Source organism: Alosa sapidissima, chromosome 19 (genome assembly GCF_018492685.1).
Source record: "Alosa sapidissima isolate fAloSap1 chromosome 19, fAloSap1.pri, whole genome shotgun sequence".
NCBI lineage: Eukaryota > Metazoa > Chordata > Actinopteri > Clupeiformes > Clupeidae > Alosa > Alosa sapidissima.
The window spans coordinates 3,210,854-3,227,278 of record NC_055975.1 but is presented as its reverse complement, the minus strand read 5'-3'; the positions used below and the strand labels follow the sequence as shown (position 1 = coordinate 3,227,278).

At 43.1% G+C, this 16,425-nt stretch overlaps 1 protein-coding gene across 1 annotated transcript in view; it reads left to right on the top strand.

Annotated features, from left to right (window-relative positions):
• Positions 1–15,402, top strand: part of plcb2 (phospholipase C, beta 2) — a 28,243-nt gene extending 12,841 nt beyond the window's left edge. Inside the window, exons 17-33 of the mRNA XM_042072341.1 lie at positions 226–322; positions 700–784; positions 1,040–1,164; positions 1,783–1,934; positions 2,461–2,625; positions 3,280–3,379; positions 3,619–3,723; positions 4,005–4,066; positions 4,221–4,311; positions 4,693–5,190; positions 5,773–5,956; positions 7,418–7,559; positions 9,750–9,814; positions 11,090–11,149; positions 12,380–12,437; positions 13,337–13,423; positions 15,001–15,402. Of these exons, the coding sequence (XP_041928275.1) occupies positions 226–322; positions 700–784; positions 1,040–1,164; positions 1,783–1,934; positions 2,461–2,625; positions 3,280–3,379; positions 3,619–3,723; positions 4,005–4,066; positions 4,221–4,311; positions 4,693–5,190; positions 5,773–5,956; positions 7,418–7,559; positions 9,750–9,814; positions 11,090–11,149; positions 12,380–12,437; positions 13,337–13,423; positions 15,001–15,171 (2,247 nt within the window). The 3' untranslated portion in view covers positions 15,172–15,402. The remainder of the gene's footprint in view (positions 1–225; positions 323–699; positions 785–1,039; positions 1,165–1,782; positions 1,935–2,460; positions 2,626–3,279; positions 3,380–3,618; positions 3,724–4,004; positions 4,067–4,220; positions 4,312–4,692; positions 5,191–5,772; positions 5,957–7,417; positions 7,560–9,749; positions 9,815–11,089; positions 11,150–12,379; positions 12,438–13,336; positions 13,424–15,000) is intronic.
• The last annotated feature ends 1,023 nt before the right edge of the window (positions 15,403–16,425 follow it).

The window sequence follows — 16,425 nt, the reverse complement described above, 5'->3', positions numbered from 1 at the left end:
TTATGTATTGGACCAAATGTTTGGACAGTGATATTGGCACATTGGGACACTTGGCCTCATGTTGCATGTTGACTTGAGATTTGAGCATTATACATGCTCACCCATTCTAAATAACAGTATTGATTCAAGTGGACATGAATGGCCTCTCTCCCGCTCCTTACACCCCCACAGTCCTGGAGGGCCACACACTGACTTCCTCTTCCTGTGTTTCTTACACTCTCCCAGGGAACAGCTGGACAGGAAGTGACAGCATACGAGGCAATGTCATCAATAGTCAACTACATACAGCCTTGTAAATTTATCTCCTTAGAAGCTTCCAGAAGTAAGTCTGGGCACTTCACTCTATCAGAGATCTCATGGAAGTGTGAGATGCCCAAATAAATCTTTAATAAGGAGAAATCATAATTTTGCTTGAATATCAGATGGAAAATGTTGCAATACATTACCCTTATTGTGTGCTAAACACAGATTGTGACTGAACATTTTGTTTCAAAATAGTGGCCCATGGTGGTAAATCCATAATAGTGTTTACTGTAATGTGTGCATATGCATATCATATGTCTAATAGTTCTATCAGTGCAAATTATGGTGAAAATATGAATTTCTGATCATCTTATACTGTACATGTACTGTATATTTAAAGACTCATTACTCAGCACTGAGTTCATTGCTATGTGCATCTATTGTTTTTGCTTGCAGGGAAAAATAAGAGCTATAACATCTCTTCATTTGTGGAAACCAAAGGAGAGAGTCTCATTGCCAAATCAGCGGTGGAGTTTGTAGAGTATCCTTTCCTAAAGAGGCTGCATCTCTGTACACAAACCATTACTGCAGTTAACCCATAAGCACGTACATGTCTTAACTGTGCATGATTTATGTACAATAGATGTAGAGATGTATGTTATGTAATATGGGCCCAGAATATGATTTATTAAAAGCAGCGTCACACAGAAATAATTCAGTGCATGTTATATATTTTTCATACATTTTCTTTTATTCCTGATATATATTGTGTGTGTTCCTAAGCGTGGTGTTTCAGATACAACAAGAGGCAGATGAGTAGGATCTACCCTAAAGGCACCAGAATGGACTCCTCCAACTACAACCCTCAGCCCTTCTGGAATGCAGGCTGTCAGATGGTAGCGCTGAACTACCAGACCATGGGTACAGTTTTGCTGACTCTGCCCTCTGTTTGTTTACGTCTTAGGTTTACATTCCAAACAGCAGCAGCAGTGGCAGCAGCAGCAGCATTCATTATTCATTCTGCAGCTGCTACCCTTTGGGTGTTGTTTACTTTGGCTCTTGACTTGTGTTTGTTGTTGATAATCAGAAGGCTTTTAAGGCTTTGTTTTATTTATAGGGGTAGAGAGAGAGAGTAGTGTTCAGGTTTTGATCACTAGGTGTCACTCTAGTATAGGCCAAGCCAGAACCATCAATACATACGGCTTTGGGTCAAGCTACCTCTTCACTGGGTGCAGAGGGTTCCATGTTGGATGAATGGTGATGGTGGGAGTGGGTCTGCCATATAAAGCAAACAGGACATGATTACACTTTATGCTTTTTCATGGAGAATGTAGTTTACGTTGTCTAAGGGTGAGCCCTTGCCACATTAGCTATTTTTCACTGTCATTGTTGTAATTGTTTAATTTTCTGCTTCAATGCTTTCAGATTATTCTGAGTGGATGGGTTGGATGGATGGGTGTTGTGGTTGCATTTTTAGTTTTATACTTTATTTCTATATTTTTTGTGTTCATCTGTGTTCTCAATCTCCTCCCTCTTCAGATTTTCCTATGCAGCTGAACATGAGTCTATTTGAGTTCAATGGAAGAACTGGCTACCTCCTCAAGCATGACCTATTGCGGAGGAACGACAAAACGTTTGACCCGTACTGTGATAGGCTTGACACCATTGTGGCCAATACACTGAGCATCAAAGTATGTGGGCCAGTTCATTTCTTTACATGCCAACTCACTTCTTTGCATGCATAGACACACACACACACACACACACACACACACACACACACACACACACACACACACACACACAGACACACACACACACACACACACACACACACACACACACACACAGAGGACAGCAGAATCAACAAAACCATGTATGTGGGATAAATGAGGTGAAAGAAGGTATAGAATGGTTACAGTTCTTCAATCACGTCTTTCATCTGAGCCTCAGCATCTTTGTGAACTCATAGATGTAGAGCATGAGATCAGTTTCCCCTTTGCTTCCCATGGAACCTGATTTCACACAGTTGTTCCAAATAGACATCTTGTTGGCAACACTTTGAATAGTTAATCTACAGAGACTTTACAGGTTGTTAATAGATCACTGTAGTAAATGAATGTCAACAGATAGTTAAGCATCTGAGCATCTGCATAGTTTATAGGAGACCATCCAAGTTAATCTGACCTGACCATCTTGTCTCCTCTGACCACACAGATCTACTCAGGTCAGTTCTTGTCTGAGAAGAGTGTGAAGACTGGGGTGGAAGTTGAGATCATAGGGTTACCAGGAGACCAGAAGCGCAAGTTCCGCACCAAGTGGTGTGTGACTCCCAACTCAATTAACCCTGTATGGACTGATGAGCCGTTTGTCTTTGAGAAGGTTGGTGACGCCTTGTCACAATACATATCACCAGTATGTCAGTATATTAATAGGATCTGAAAGTATTGCACAGTATCTGGTCAGTGCAATCTAATCAATGGATCTTAATGTAAGGTATATACTGATGATATAAATAATTCATATAGTTATAGTATAATTGCACAGTAACAGTTCATATAATTATCAAAAACCTAAAATGACTTAGTTTAGTGGTACTTGCAATGTCATCTTAGCTGTTTTCTCTCCATCCCCTAATCCTGCTGCTCCTTGCAAACCGTACAGAGGTGGTGTGTGGCCCCCGGAAATAAGGCATTATGCCCACCAAGTGTCATATTTCCTGATGTTTCCGTGTCCCGGGAATCATCGACTAAAAACGTGTGGAAAGAAAAATGGAAAAAAAAAAACGTTGACAAAACCTGTATGACTGTGCTGCTCTATCGCTGGCAGCAGCCATAGTGAGTGAGAAGTGGGTAGTTATCCATCGCACTGTGAGGTAGGATTCATTTAGCTGGGTAATGCAGTTTAGGAGAAGACCGGCTAAATGACCATCTGAATGTTCAGCATAATCACTTCCATGCAAAGTGCATGAGTGGATGTCATCCACATGAGTTGATGTCTTCAATCTGCTGAGAGTTGGTTGTTGTCCGTGTGAAGATCTCGTTTCCTGAGATGGCTTCACTGAGGATCGTGGCTTATGAGGAGGGAGGGAAGTTCCTAGGACACAGGATCATCCCAGTCGATGCCATCCAATCAGGTAAGACTATAATGGTAGACAAAGTCCTCCACACGTGTCAAAATAATAATAATAATAATAATAATAAAAAAAACAGATCTAAAAATACTTCAACATAAGTGTCTATTTTTATAATCAGGCCCTGTATTTAAACATGACAGCCTCATTGCAATCAAAAATTGTATGGAAAATAGTGCAGAGAACTTTTAGAGGTTTAGAAGTAAAAGCTTTAAGGAGACATGTTGATTTCATCACCACAGGATATCACCACATTGGGTTACGGAGTGAGAGCAACCTCCCCCTCACCCTTCCCTCCCTTTTCGTGTACATCGAGGTGAAGGACTACATCCCTGCAGCTTTCGCCGGTAACGCCCATTCAGACATGTCCGACCTAAAGTTCACCTCAGTCTCCCTGTAGTGACCATTATGACCACATCAGAGTTTAATTGTTATAATCACTGGGACTTGAGACCCAAATATACCCCCTGCATGTTTGCCAATCAGTCCTTGTGGCTGATTGCTTGATTGTTCAAGCATCTGAGTGATATTGACTAATGGTGTCTAATATGTGACAATAACACAATTACAGCCATTCAAAGTTACCCTGGAAATCTTCTAAAGCACTCTGTCTTGTTTGTTTTTCAAGATTTCACGGACGCTTTATTCAACCCAGTGAAGCATTCAGACAAGCCATCAAAGACACAGGAGGTAAATGGATATCAGAGGGAGAGAATGGCATTTTGAAGATGAGATATTTCATTTTTCCCTTGGCAACAACATCTCGGTTTTATGGCTTGTCAAAGTGTGACTGGTCAGTTTGTCATGAGTCACTGTGTGAGTCCCCTCTTTGTTCTCTGTCCAGTCATCAGCATATCTCTGCCCCTATGAGCTCCCCATGGCTACTACACCTGAGGTAGCTAAAGCTCCACCACCGTCTACTCTACCTGTGGCAGGTAAGAAAAGCATGTGCTCGTGGGCAGTCTCACTGTTGAGCTGACTTTTAGAGGGGGTTGAGCTTGGGAGTCGTGAAAAAGTCAGACATACCAGTCCAGTACACATTATTATTGGGACAGATGAATCCTGCTCCCAATTGCTGTCATTATGTATTTTCAAAGCAGATACAGTTATACACTACACTTACACAGTACTGTAAGTTATACTGTACACTAGCTTTTAGTGAACTTCTCTGGCTCTTCAATTGATTTGCTTTGAGGCAGTTGCTCAACTGCTTAGTCACCAAGGGAAATGACATGTAGAGTGTTAAATAATTGAAGAGTTTTGTTTTTAACCGGTGAATGGTATAGCATGCGAGAACACTGTGTGTGTTGACGCAGATGTTGAAGTCAGTAAGGATCCAGAAGAGGGCGCTATCCTTCCTCCACCACCTGAGGAATCTCCTGTAGCTGATGCTGATGCTACAACTGCTGCCGCCACCGTTGAATCCCCCTCATCCCTGATCACGGAGGAGAGAAGCCCCACTCCACCTCCTGAGCCCACTACAGAGCCAGTGACACCCCTCATCTCCCCCCCTGACCCCCCCATTCTCAACGGGCCAGCTTTAGACTCCATCGACATTGCCCCCACCCCGACACCCCCTGAACCAGAGGCAAACATTGTGCCAGTCCCAGAGTTACCATCCCCTGATCCAGACATGGAGACTTCAGATGAGCCACCTGCCTCTGAAGCTCCCGCTGCTGAGCCTCTGTCTACTGGGAGTGAGGGGGAGGACAGGGCTGGTGACCCCCCCTCTGAGCCTGCCCCTGGAGCTGAAGCAGCCGCTGGTGAAGTGGCCTCAGCCACATTAGTTACCAACTCATCCATCGACTTAACAGGTAGGGGTGGTCACTTAACAGGTAGGGGTGGTCACTTAACAGGTAGAGGTGGTCACTCAGTTGTAAATACTTTTGCCCTCAGTAGGGAAGGTGGCGGGCCTATTGTAATCAAATCCTTCCACCTGTGTGTCTGTCTGTCTCTGTGTATGTGTGTCCCCACTCAAATAACTTACAAAGTACTGGTCCAATTTATGGTCACCTATAGGTATAGTCACCTGACTGCTCTTATAAACTGCATTGTTACAGTACTATGCTGAATGTTTAGTGGATGTCATTTAGTGTTTGCTTTTTTACTTAGGTATCGTCATCATACCAGTTTATAGACTTCATATTGACAAACAAGCACCTTGCGAGATGCGTTGAGATGCATGCAGTGATTAAATAGTGAAATATAGTACACTTGATAATATTCAGGTCTTTACGGCCTACTTCCAAATCTCTGCTTTTGAGAACCTCGTCAGTGAGTCTTGCTCTGATGATACTCTTCTGAGAACATGTAATTTCATTTGTCACATGACATTTCATTTGTTATGACTGTGAGAGAAACTTTTCCCCGTCTACCCACTGTGTCCGTCCACATAGAACCCTCCACTGTGTCCTCTGAGGAGCTGCTCCAGCATAAGAGCTTCCTGAAGGTCACCAAGAGGCAGGAGAAGGAGCTGAAGGAGCTTGAGCGAAAGTTCCAGAAGAAAGGCGAGGAGCTGACACAGAAATACAGTGACCAGTTCAAGTCCCTCAAGAAGAAGACCTCCCTGAAGAAGAAAGAGTAAAAGTTTATTTCTTGTTTTTTTTTTCTCTCTCTCCAACTCTCACGATGTCATTTTATGAAGTTCTGTCTCATGCATGTCGCATTGGCCACAGCATGGGGGCAGCACTACCAGCAGAAAATGTGCTGCTGATGCTCTATAATTATCTCCGACAGGAGAGATGACGATGACGCTGCTGTTGTTGTTCAGAGCGGGTCTCTCTTAATTGGAGTATATTTAGACTCTGTTCTAAGGCAGCAGCAGCCATGATAAAAATATTCCATGCCTAATAGATAATCCACCTTTCAGAGAATGCAAATTGCTAATGGATCTTTCTTTTTAACCTGCTCTCTCCAACCTACCCACCTACCAGCGTTCAAGCAACACTGTTGTTGTAGTTCAGTGCTAAAGGCCCATCCTGAGTTAGGTGGAATTTCAGAGAGGGGGTCAAGTGAGTTATTCTAGAGCCGTACCGTAGCCGTGTGTTGGACCCTGTGAGGGTGGTGCAGTAACCCAAGAAGGGAGCTCTCAGTCCCTCACCAGTTAATGCATTTAAGCCTGGACAAAAGGGAAAAATCAATTAATCAATCAAAATGATTAGGTGCTTAGCTGCATGCTTAGTAGAAGTCTTCTCATTTAGAGAGACATTTTATATTCTAGAGAAATGACATCTCTTTTGCAAAACAATAGAAAAAGCTTTAACAAGATTCAATCGTTAAAAGAGAATTCTGGTTATTTTTCACCTAGATCTAGTTTCTCAATGTCTCCAAGTTCTGTCGGTACAAAAACATGTAAACAATTGGTTCTACCTAGCTCCCCATGAGTTCCCATGTTCATGCCCCCACTGTAGTTGCCTTGCAGCTCTGTTGGCTGCAGCAACTCGAGCTAGGCAGAACCAATTGTTTTCGTTTTTCTTCGTTTTATTTTGGTTTGTCCCCATGTTACCATTAGCTCAATATTGTTTTCGGTGCCTCCGGAAATGCCTTAGGAATGCAAATGTTTGTTTCTACAGTTTAAAGGGTCTATAAACCTATCCATACATACATGGCCAACTGCACATTATGTATCACCTCACTTTCCTCTCAAACTTGTTAACCCTTAAAGCTGCAGTTGGCAAGATTTTTTTGATCATATTACTGAAACCGACACTATGCTCCAACAGAACAACATAAATCAGCCGGGTTTAGAAAAAAAATGCACTTCTACCTCCACCTAGAGCCTGTTATTTGGTTTGCAAATATCCACAGCTCCCGGTTCTTCTGGTCCAATCAGAGCAGGGCTGTGTGAGATCTGACTGTCAATCACAGTCTGGTGCAGTCTGGTGCGCACTAATGAGCACAGACTCGATGAGAGGGTGCTCAGTGGTAGTGGGGGAGGGGCATGAGAGTTGTAAACATTCAACATTTTGGCTAAATCCCATCAATCTGTCAGACTTGCCAACTGCAGCTTTAACTGGTCCTCTGTCACGGCACCCCCTGCAGGGCTGGAAGTGAACAGGCGAGTGGAGAACCTCAGATGGAGCGTGTGCTTGATCTGAAGGAGAAGATGCAGCTGGAGCTCAGGGCACAGTGGACTGAGCAGTATCACTCCACCAGGAAGAAGAAGGAGCAGCATGCTACCGAGGTACAACACAGGCTAGAGACATGTCATCATTACTCACACATCCTCTTCAATGTATAAAAGTAATATTGCCAAACTTTCTCACCAAACAGCAGTACAGTTATAGGCCTACTAATTATTAGGTGGGTAGGTATTTGTATGCACATGTAGGCTATGTAGCATTTTATTTTCCATTCTCATACACATAACATATGAAGCCATTGTTTAACCTACTATTGCCATTAGTTACCATTTATTTGCTTTTACTGTAAAACTATTGGAATAGTTACAGTATATGACTTTTTCTGGTGTGAATGGTCGCTGTCTCGCTTCCCTCTAGCGTCTGTGAGCAGAAAAAACACAACTTGCAACTTTGGACTGGCGGGCCAACGGCCTCAGAGACAGAAAGTCTTGCGGTCTCGGGATGTAACGAATTGCTTTACTGCACTTCACACGCCAGGCACCAGCTAGAACAAGGTAGCGATGGAGTTTCTCAGACATTCGTCATGGCAGAGCCAGCGAAAACAAGCAGAAAATGAGTAAACCATGGTCTGGGAAAGAGGAAACTAGTTTATGTGGTCACAGTCCCAAAAGTGCCACATGAATGGGATTGGTATTGTTAAGCAGCACTGTACAATCAGGCCATGGTTTGGGGCGATTGGGCTTTTGCAAGCGGTGCATTCAATCACAACTTTCACATTCAGCCATCTGACTGTAAGCCCACTCTGTCCAATAAACATGTATTTACAATCAGGCCTGGCAGCGCACCAGAGCTAGAGCTCCTGCTGAAGTAGTCATAAAAGTGAAGTAGGACACGCCACTCACAGGAAGGGAGAACGTGGAGGGGGTGTAGGGCTCTGATCGGAACTTATCACCCACTTTATGGAGGAGCAGACATTAAAATTGCCCTTTTATAATCATATTTGAATGTGTATGAATCAGTGTTTTTAAATGAGGCCTCAAGTCTGTTTAGAAACATCAAAAGTCAGTTTTGAAACATCAGTTCTTCTTTGGTCACAGTGCTTAAGGCTTCTTGCCAAGCAGTTTACCTACATACAGGTGTGCCTGTCCTATGCTTTAGCTGCATGGTTGCACATATAACAAACTCATTCATTCAAAGCCAAATAAACTCTCTAGTCTTGAAATCAGACACAAACTGCTCAGCGTTTCTAGCTTTCCACTTTACTGCTCAACCTTAATTCATGATTGTAATTCACCAGTTCAGGTGGTTGACCTTAAAGGCCAGGATGGACTTTCCCATATCTGTGTATAGGCTTCACTGCTCCAGTCACAAGGTGTCCGGTCTCCTCTCTCTGGACACGGGCCAGGCTGCTGCCGAGGGCATTGATTCCTCATCAGTGCTGAGGGTCGACCGGCGCACCTCCTGGACTTTAATCAGGGGGGTCAGGAGAGAGATCACAGGGGTCAACCATGGCACTTAACCCCGCCCCCAAAGTGACTTCTGGGCCTCTTGACTCAGACTCCATGCCTTGTGGAGTCAACAGCTCTTTGGGACTCTCACACTCACACACATTTACTTCACACACACGCATACACACTCACGCTCCCTCGCTCCGGGAGCTGAGATTTGGAGTGAGTCAGAGGACAGTGGCGATAAAGTGGTTAGAAATCCAAGGCACAGATCTTGGCACAGAGTATTTATTGGACTAGGAAAGGTTTGGACATACGTCCATAGAATAGGACTGAAGAAAACCAAATAGAATTAAACAAAAAACATTCTATTCTACTTGTATTGTCCAAGTGCCTTGATTTCTTATCATTTGAAGTGTGCACTCAGATGCAGACCCGTGGAGTGGAGAGCATCAGTGCACCTGAGCACTTGTCATTTGGAGACAGGAAATAGGAACCAGAGCTATGGTTCCTATTGGCTATAGCATGTGAAGTATGATTCTTGCTGAGGGCCATGAATGAACATGCTGGCCATGGTGTTAGCATTCAAGCGGTAGTCATGAGAGAATACAGAATTGAACGGACATAGCGATACTGTTAGTGCTAGTCATCCAAGCAGAATGCTAAGTGAACATGCTGTTCTTAGCATTAGCGGTAAAGGGCTAGTCATAATAGCAGATCTTGTATTTTCATCCCATGTTGGATGGGATGGCTGGTACACAGATGGCCACCTTTTGTGTTGTTGGGCTGTGAGATGAGATGCTGTGATGTCATGTGTCCTGTTTGCTGTTTCCGGTGTAAAAGTGCCTGACCAAGCTGCTGGAGATGGCCACTGAGAGACACTCCAGCGAACTCAAAGCCTTACACAGGTGAGGCTCATGCATGACCACAGACACACACACACACACACACACGCACGCACGCACACACTCTCTAACTCCACTTTTATCGAAGACTGGCAGAACTTAAATGTATTTGAAACTTCTGCAGCTGTAGTTATTGTGCCCAGTCAACATGCCAAACATACAGCTCCATTCTTTCAGGTTATGCAACCACTGTAGACTGATTTATTATGAGAATGTGTGGGCGGCAAGCTGCTTTTGTACCTCTTTTGCACATTTCTCTAAACATTTCTTTAGTCAAAAAGTCAAAGTCAAAGTCAGCTTTATTGTCAATTTCTTCACATGTTCCAGACATACAAAGAGATCGAAATTACGTTTCTCACTATCCCACGGTGAAGACAAGACATATTTTACCAATTTAAGTCCACAGACAAACATAACATTCAAGTAAACAAAAAAGTAAGTAAATAAGAGGGCACATATAATAATGAAAAAAATAAGAGCAGCAAAATTTGGTTGAAAATTGTGCATAGACAGTCAATAAAATACTAGTGCAAAGTCAGGCCAATAAAAGGCTTGTGTAGTTCTGTTTGACCTAAGTAAGAAAGAAAGTGACATAGTGGTGCAAGTTATGTAAGAGCAGCAGATGTGTTGTGTTTTCAGGACAACAACAACAAGTTGTAAAGTGTACAAGTGTGCAAGTGTGCAAGTGTGCTTTAATTGTGCCTGCTAATATTTTCATTTATCTGCAAAGTTTTTTCCAGCATATTAATCAGTCTTGATGTCATCACCAAATTGCATCACCAAATTGCAACAAATACCTGTTCCTCAGAACCTGTGTGTTTGTTTATGTGTGAGTGTGAGTGTGTGTATGTGTGTATGTGTGCACATGTGTCTGGTCATGTGCTTTGCTTTAAGCGCTGCTCTCCCCTGGTTCCCCACGCCTTCTCTCTTTCTTAGCTGGCCGATGGTCATCAGTGTGCTGTGAGATTGCAAATTGACCTGCTGCTGTTCATGCTGCAGAGCCTTGAATAGCACTCCTGGCCAGAACACACACCATTTACTGACTATATTTAACCCAGTCATTTGGTCTGAATGTGGCCTCACAGAAATGTCAGAAACCTTGCCAGCGGTGGCAATACCCTGCACATTAATTCAGATGAGTGTTTCTGAGGGGGAAAGGTACGGCTCGCAGGGACAATGATTCGGTAAGATAGAGTCTTGCTCTGGTGGTGCCATTATAAAAACTGACTTAGTTTTTCTCTTGTTTCCATCTCCGCTGCCTCTCCTCTGTTTTCTCAGTGAGAACAAAGAGATGAGGAAGAAAACAGACTCCAAGCGATCAGGAACAGACAAGTGCAGGTGAGATGACGGAGCTAGTGGTGTCAGGTGGCTTCAATGAATAGAAAATCTCCACTTGACAAAAACCTATTGTTCAACACTATTTTGCTTGAATAGAAATAAAATGTAATAAGCATAACATTAGAAAAATAAACAAAATTAATCAAATGTATATGTAATGTAAAATGTATTTCTTTTTCAACCTTGTCAATTAATAACATTCTTTAAATATTAAATCAGTGAAGCATCATTTGGACATTAGTCTATTGTGAGAGGGGTGAATTACTTATTCTCTTCTTGAGTTTGCCAAAAAATACAGATGGTTGTATATCTACCATCGCCAGCGAAGACAAACATTGATATTTCACACCAAATCCCTCAGTTGCTAGCGCTGAGGATATCTAAAAACAACACTGGTGCTCAGAGGTAAAGTTGAGCTTTTTAAAGTTTAAAGCTCGTAGTCAGGGCTCGTAGTCTAGTTAGATCTAGTTAACTGTCAGTGGAAATCAGTGGAAGAACAAAATTCAAGACGTTTATTTCATTCCCTCACCACACAGTTCTTCATAACATAAAATTGCTATCAAGCAAAAAACAAATTCCTTAAAAGGATTCTTGACAGAACTATACCATTTCCATAGACTCCAGCCTCAGAGCCTTCAGAGTTTTTTTTAAACACACCCTTCTCCTGGACTTTCCACAGAGCTCACAGTGACTTCATGTCACCTGGGCTGTCCCTCTGGCCCCTTCCGTTCTTGACAGCCTCCTCTATCATGTCTTGGTCTAATGCTTTGGGTGGCCATCACTCTCTCTCTCTCTCTCTCTCTCTCTCTCTCTTTCTCTCCCTCTCTCTTTCTCTCTCTCTCCCTCTGTCTCTCTCCCTCTCTATCGCTATCTATCTATTATATCAATCTGTTCCTCGAAACCCAGCGGCTGCGTCTGTTTTTTCCACACCAGCATACACCTGGTTCCGCTTATTCAATTGAGCCGTGTCAGATTGGAGCCCCGAGCAGTTTCCACAAAGACGCCTGGCCGGCCACCTGCTCAGAGTGCTCTAGTGATTGGGCCGTCAGATTACACCACAAATGCATGGCATATGCATCTAATGTCAGCTGTTGCATAATCTTCAGCAGAAATAACATGCTGCTCTGTTTTGACATGGGATATACAGTATATTGTCAAACCTTGTAGTGCATTGGTATAACATGTTTGTCCCTATGCTGACACACTGATTTGTTCTCTTTTCCCCAAAAGACTGAAGAAGAGCAAGAGTGTTGAGCTGCTTGATGAAGATGTCCCTGACAATAAAGAGGTATGTGATTTTTTACCCACAATCTGTCCAAACGTTCTGACATGAGTCTCTCTGTGCAAAAACCCTCTGCAACATTTCCGTCCTCTCCAAACACTGTGCTTGCCAGAGCCAATGGGTAGTGGGAACCCAAGAGGGTCATTATGGCCAACAGGGAATGCTGCTCTGGAATAAGCATGTGTCATGATCTGATTGAGCCGTGAGTCACAGCATGGTGGCAGAGCCTGTAGGTCTGCACAGAGGAGGAGGAGGAGGGGGCATGATGCCAGACCCTTAGCCACAATTATGGGGCTGCGCTTCACCAAGAAGCCCAGCAATTAGTCCTCCTCAGGCATCTCTGAACCAAGGGACACACAGTTTTGCAAGCTGTTAGTCCATAATACTTGCACTCTGATGATTAGAACATTCTGACCAGGATAATGGTCCCCTCTTACTCATCCTGTGTGTATGGCTGTGTGTGTGTGTGTCAGTGTGAGAGAGAGAGAGGAGGGGTGTATGTGTGTGTGCATGTATGTGGTGAGGGGGTGTTCAGTGGAGAGAGATGTGTGTGTGTGTGTGTGTGTGTGTGTGTGTGTGTGTGTGTGTGTGTGTGTGTGTGTGTGTGTGTGTGTGAGTGAGTGACTGAGAGCATGTGTGCGATGACTCATTCTGTGTTGTTGTTCAGCTCCCTCCTCACATGGTTGCTCATCAGCGTTCAGCAACATTGTCAGCAGCAGCCTCTGTCTGCCCACCTGCCCCTTCGCTTCCATTTGCCACCGCTAAAATGTCCACTCCGCTATTCTTTGTCCGCTAAAATGTCCACTCGCCTTCACTCACGAGCAGGCCACAGCTCTCAGTATGCCGGCTGCTCTTCTGAAGACCTCCTCAGGCCTCTCACCATGCCTCTCTGTGGTCTGTTACAGGCTGAAGACTGTGTGAACGCCCAGGAAGAGGCTCTGAGGAAGAACCAGGCTGCCACTCTGGAGACATTCAGAAGCTTTGTTGGCAAGGTGGTGACATCACAGAGAGTATCAGCACTTCCACTGAATGTTCCTGAACATGCCATCAATAACAATAATTAGCACAGCAAATAACTGCAAAACAAGCAATACATACATTTTTTTACCATAAATCACAAGCATTATTACTAAGGCAAGCCACTCCTAGAATTACTCTTATGCCAACTCAAAAGGAAAGTCTAACCATCCTGTCCCCACTCAAACCAGTGCTAATATCATTTGGGTGTCATGTTTTATGGGAGACAGTGGTATACACTATGGAAACAATGTTTTTGCCAGTTATCTGATTTTTGGTTAAGTGGATTAGAATTGTTTGATTGGTTTAATATTGTGTTACTGTCAGTATACTATGGTAGTCATGGTATTCATAGAACCGCTACTATCTTAGATTTAATGAGCACATGTTAAGGTAATAAACAACACGTATTATTTGTCTGTCCCCTAATCCAACATAATCTTTAGGATGCAAGGCCTATAGATTGTCCTTATCAAATCCTTTTAATAGCTTGTAATTTATGGGCTACTGTAATCAGTGATCAGTCCTTGTCTTGGTGGACGTGTCTGGGATGGTGCCGCTTGTAGGCCTTTTCACATGCAAACTGAGTTAATGACACAAGTGCAAGTCTGAGCTCTGCAAGTGGCAACAGCTGATGGCATCTGATTAAAGCTGCACTTGACTGTGGAGCTGTCCAATCATCGTAAAGTGCAACAGCACACATTTTCCCCAGCAGGAAGCACAAACAAAAATATACTTTGTGCTCAGAAAGTTCTGATAACTTTGCCTTTTATCGGTGAAGCACATGGAACAGTGGCACAAGATTTCACTATTTGTGGACTTGGATGCACCCTGATGGCATTCCATCCACCATATGTATACCCCATCTTCCCAAATCTAGACTGGATTGGATGTACAAAGTATAAATCATCAGTCAGTGTATCTCTGAAGTACCACAGCTCAAATAGGCTACATTTTTAGATCTCAGGAAATTGTCAGGAATGATGTTTCTTTCTTAGAAAAAATATTTTTCTGTAGATAACTGGAATGTTTTGAAGAACTCTTTTTTTCAAGTTGATAATGTTAGCTGGCATGTACTGGCACCCTGCTGAGAATGTATAATTCTCAGCTTTTGTTTTGGATAGTGTGCCACTTTCTATGCAGCTTTTTGGTATGGTTGAACACATTTTTTAAAAGGATATATCCTCTCTGTCTACAGGACATCTGAGATGTCCTTTTATTTGCACTTATATGGGTGTAACTTTCTGTGCAGCTTTTTGGTCAGGTCTACAATCAAATCATGTGGTTCATGATTCAATAGAAAACGATAACAGAAAAGGCTGCACTTTACACAGAATGGTACTTGCAAGTTCGTACATTTTCTCTGCAAAAGAGCCAATAAAAGAAGTAGTTTATGCAAAGTGCAGTCTTTTCTTGTTTTCTGTGACTATGCCATAAGTTCAGTGCAGCACTCTGAGAACTGTGAGAAAAGACTGAGTGAAGGCTGCTCCCATTTAACTGACTGAGTAAAGAGAGTGTGTTGTGATTACAATCCAGTCTTTTTGTCCCGTAGCTGGTCCGAGAGGCCCTGGACGAGCATGGGGAGAAGATGCGGACGCTGCCGTGTGACGTGAAGGTGGCGGTGAACACCTGCATAGGGGCACACTTCCCCAAGCAGGTGGAGCAGCTCGCTGACAACAAGCCGGAGAAGGTGGGCCAGTATGGACACGTCTTCCTGGGGTGAACGCATCCCCTTAGCCTCCGCACCGCAACACACACGCAATCATCTCTCTCATTTTACCAAACTTATTTAGAATGTTTATTTTTAAGTGATTGCGTGGATTTTAGTTTACTTTAGTTGATTGTGTGGATTTTAGTTTACTTTAGCTGATATGTGGTATGTAATCCTCATGATATATCATACCTCTAGAGTACAGTGGTAGAGTGCAGTGCATAGAGCTATATTTTACATCTGCCAGTGGAGCAAAAGATGTTAAAAGGTGTGAACCATTGTCACCTACAGTACAGTACATTTCAAACCTAAATAGTGAAAGGATTCCTTTTATGATTGAGAGGGTGATGTGGGGGTTGAGGGGGGCTAATGGAGCAATATGTTTTTAATGGAAGCTCAGGCAGTTAGCATCTCAAATGAATTTGCACATCAGGTGTCTGGTAATGTGGGGGAGGTGGAGGCAGGAGCTCAGTCTCTGCTGATTCATCCTGACCTATTTTTCAAAGAGTTTCAATTTTTTTTCTCCTCAGACATTCAAACAAATTCATTTCTAAATGGCCTGTAAGATGTTTTTTATTCTTGTTCATTACTTTTTGGCATATGAGCTAGAGCATTATGTCAAAGAGGGAGCATTTTAGGTAAAAAAAGAAAAGAAAGCAAACATATAAAAGAGCCCTGTGACTTGCCTGTCTAGCAAGGCTTTTTCATTCTCCTCTCTCTCTTCCAAAGGGCAAGGGGCTTATGGGTAATAAAGTCGAGCGGGAGAACATGGTGAATCAGAGTGTCTTTGTCAGTCTTCATGTGCCAGTCACCGACTCAAATTGTCACATACCTCAGATGGAGGTACCCGCCTGTTCTCCCAGCACCCTCCACCCTCTGTCCATCACAGATGAATGAAGAGAGGAGAAGTGCATTTACAGATGCACGGCAGAGCCAGTTACTAATAAGGGGCCTGTCTTTTGTACAAGATGACAGTAAATCGTCAAGATTTTTTTCTTTTCAGTTTCCTTTGTTCCATCCTGTTTGAGAATTAATTCTGTGATTAGCAATCATCATCATTAATACCACTTTGTCTGGAATTGTAATTCAATGCCCCTCCCATGCCTCTTAAAGAATCTAATAGGATTTTAGGATTGTAGAAATCCAGTCATTTCATATATAACTAAGGGAACATATGGAGTGTAGATGTATTATAAGTGATGCACAAAATGCGCTTTTAAAGTACATGGTAGTGGTGTAGCTTACATAATGAACTGGAGGTGACAA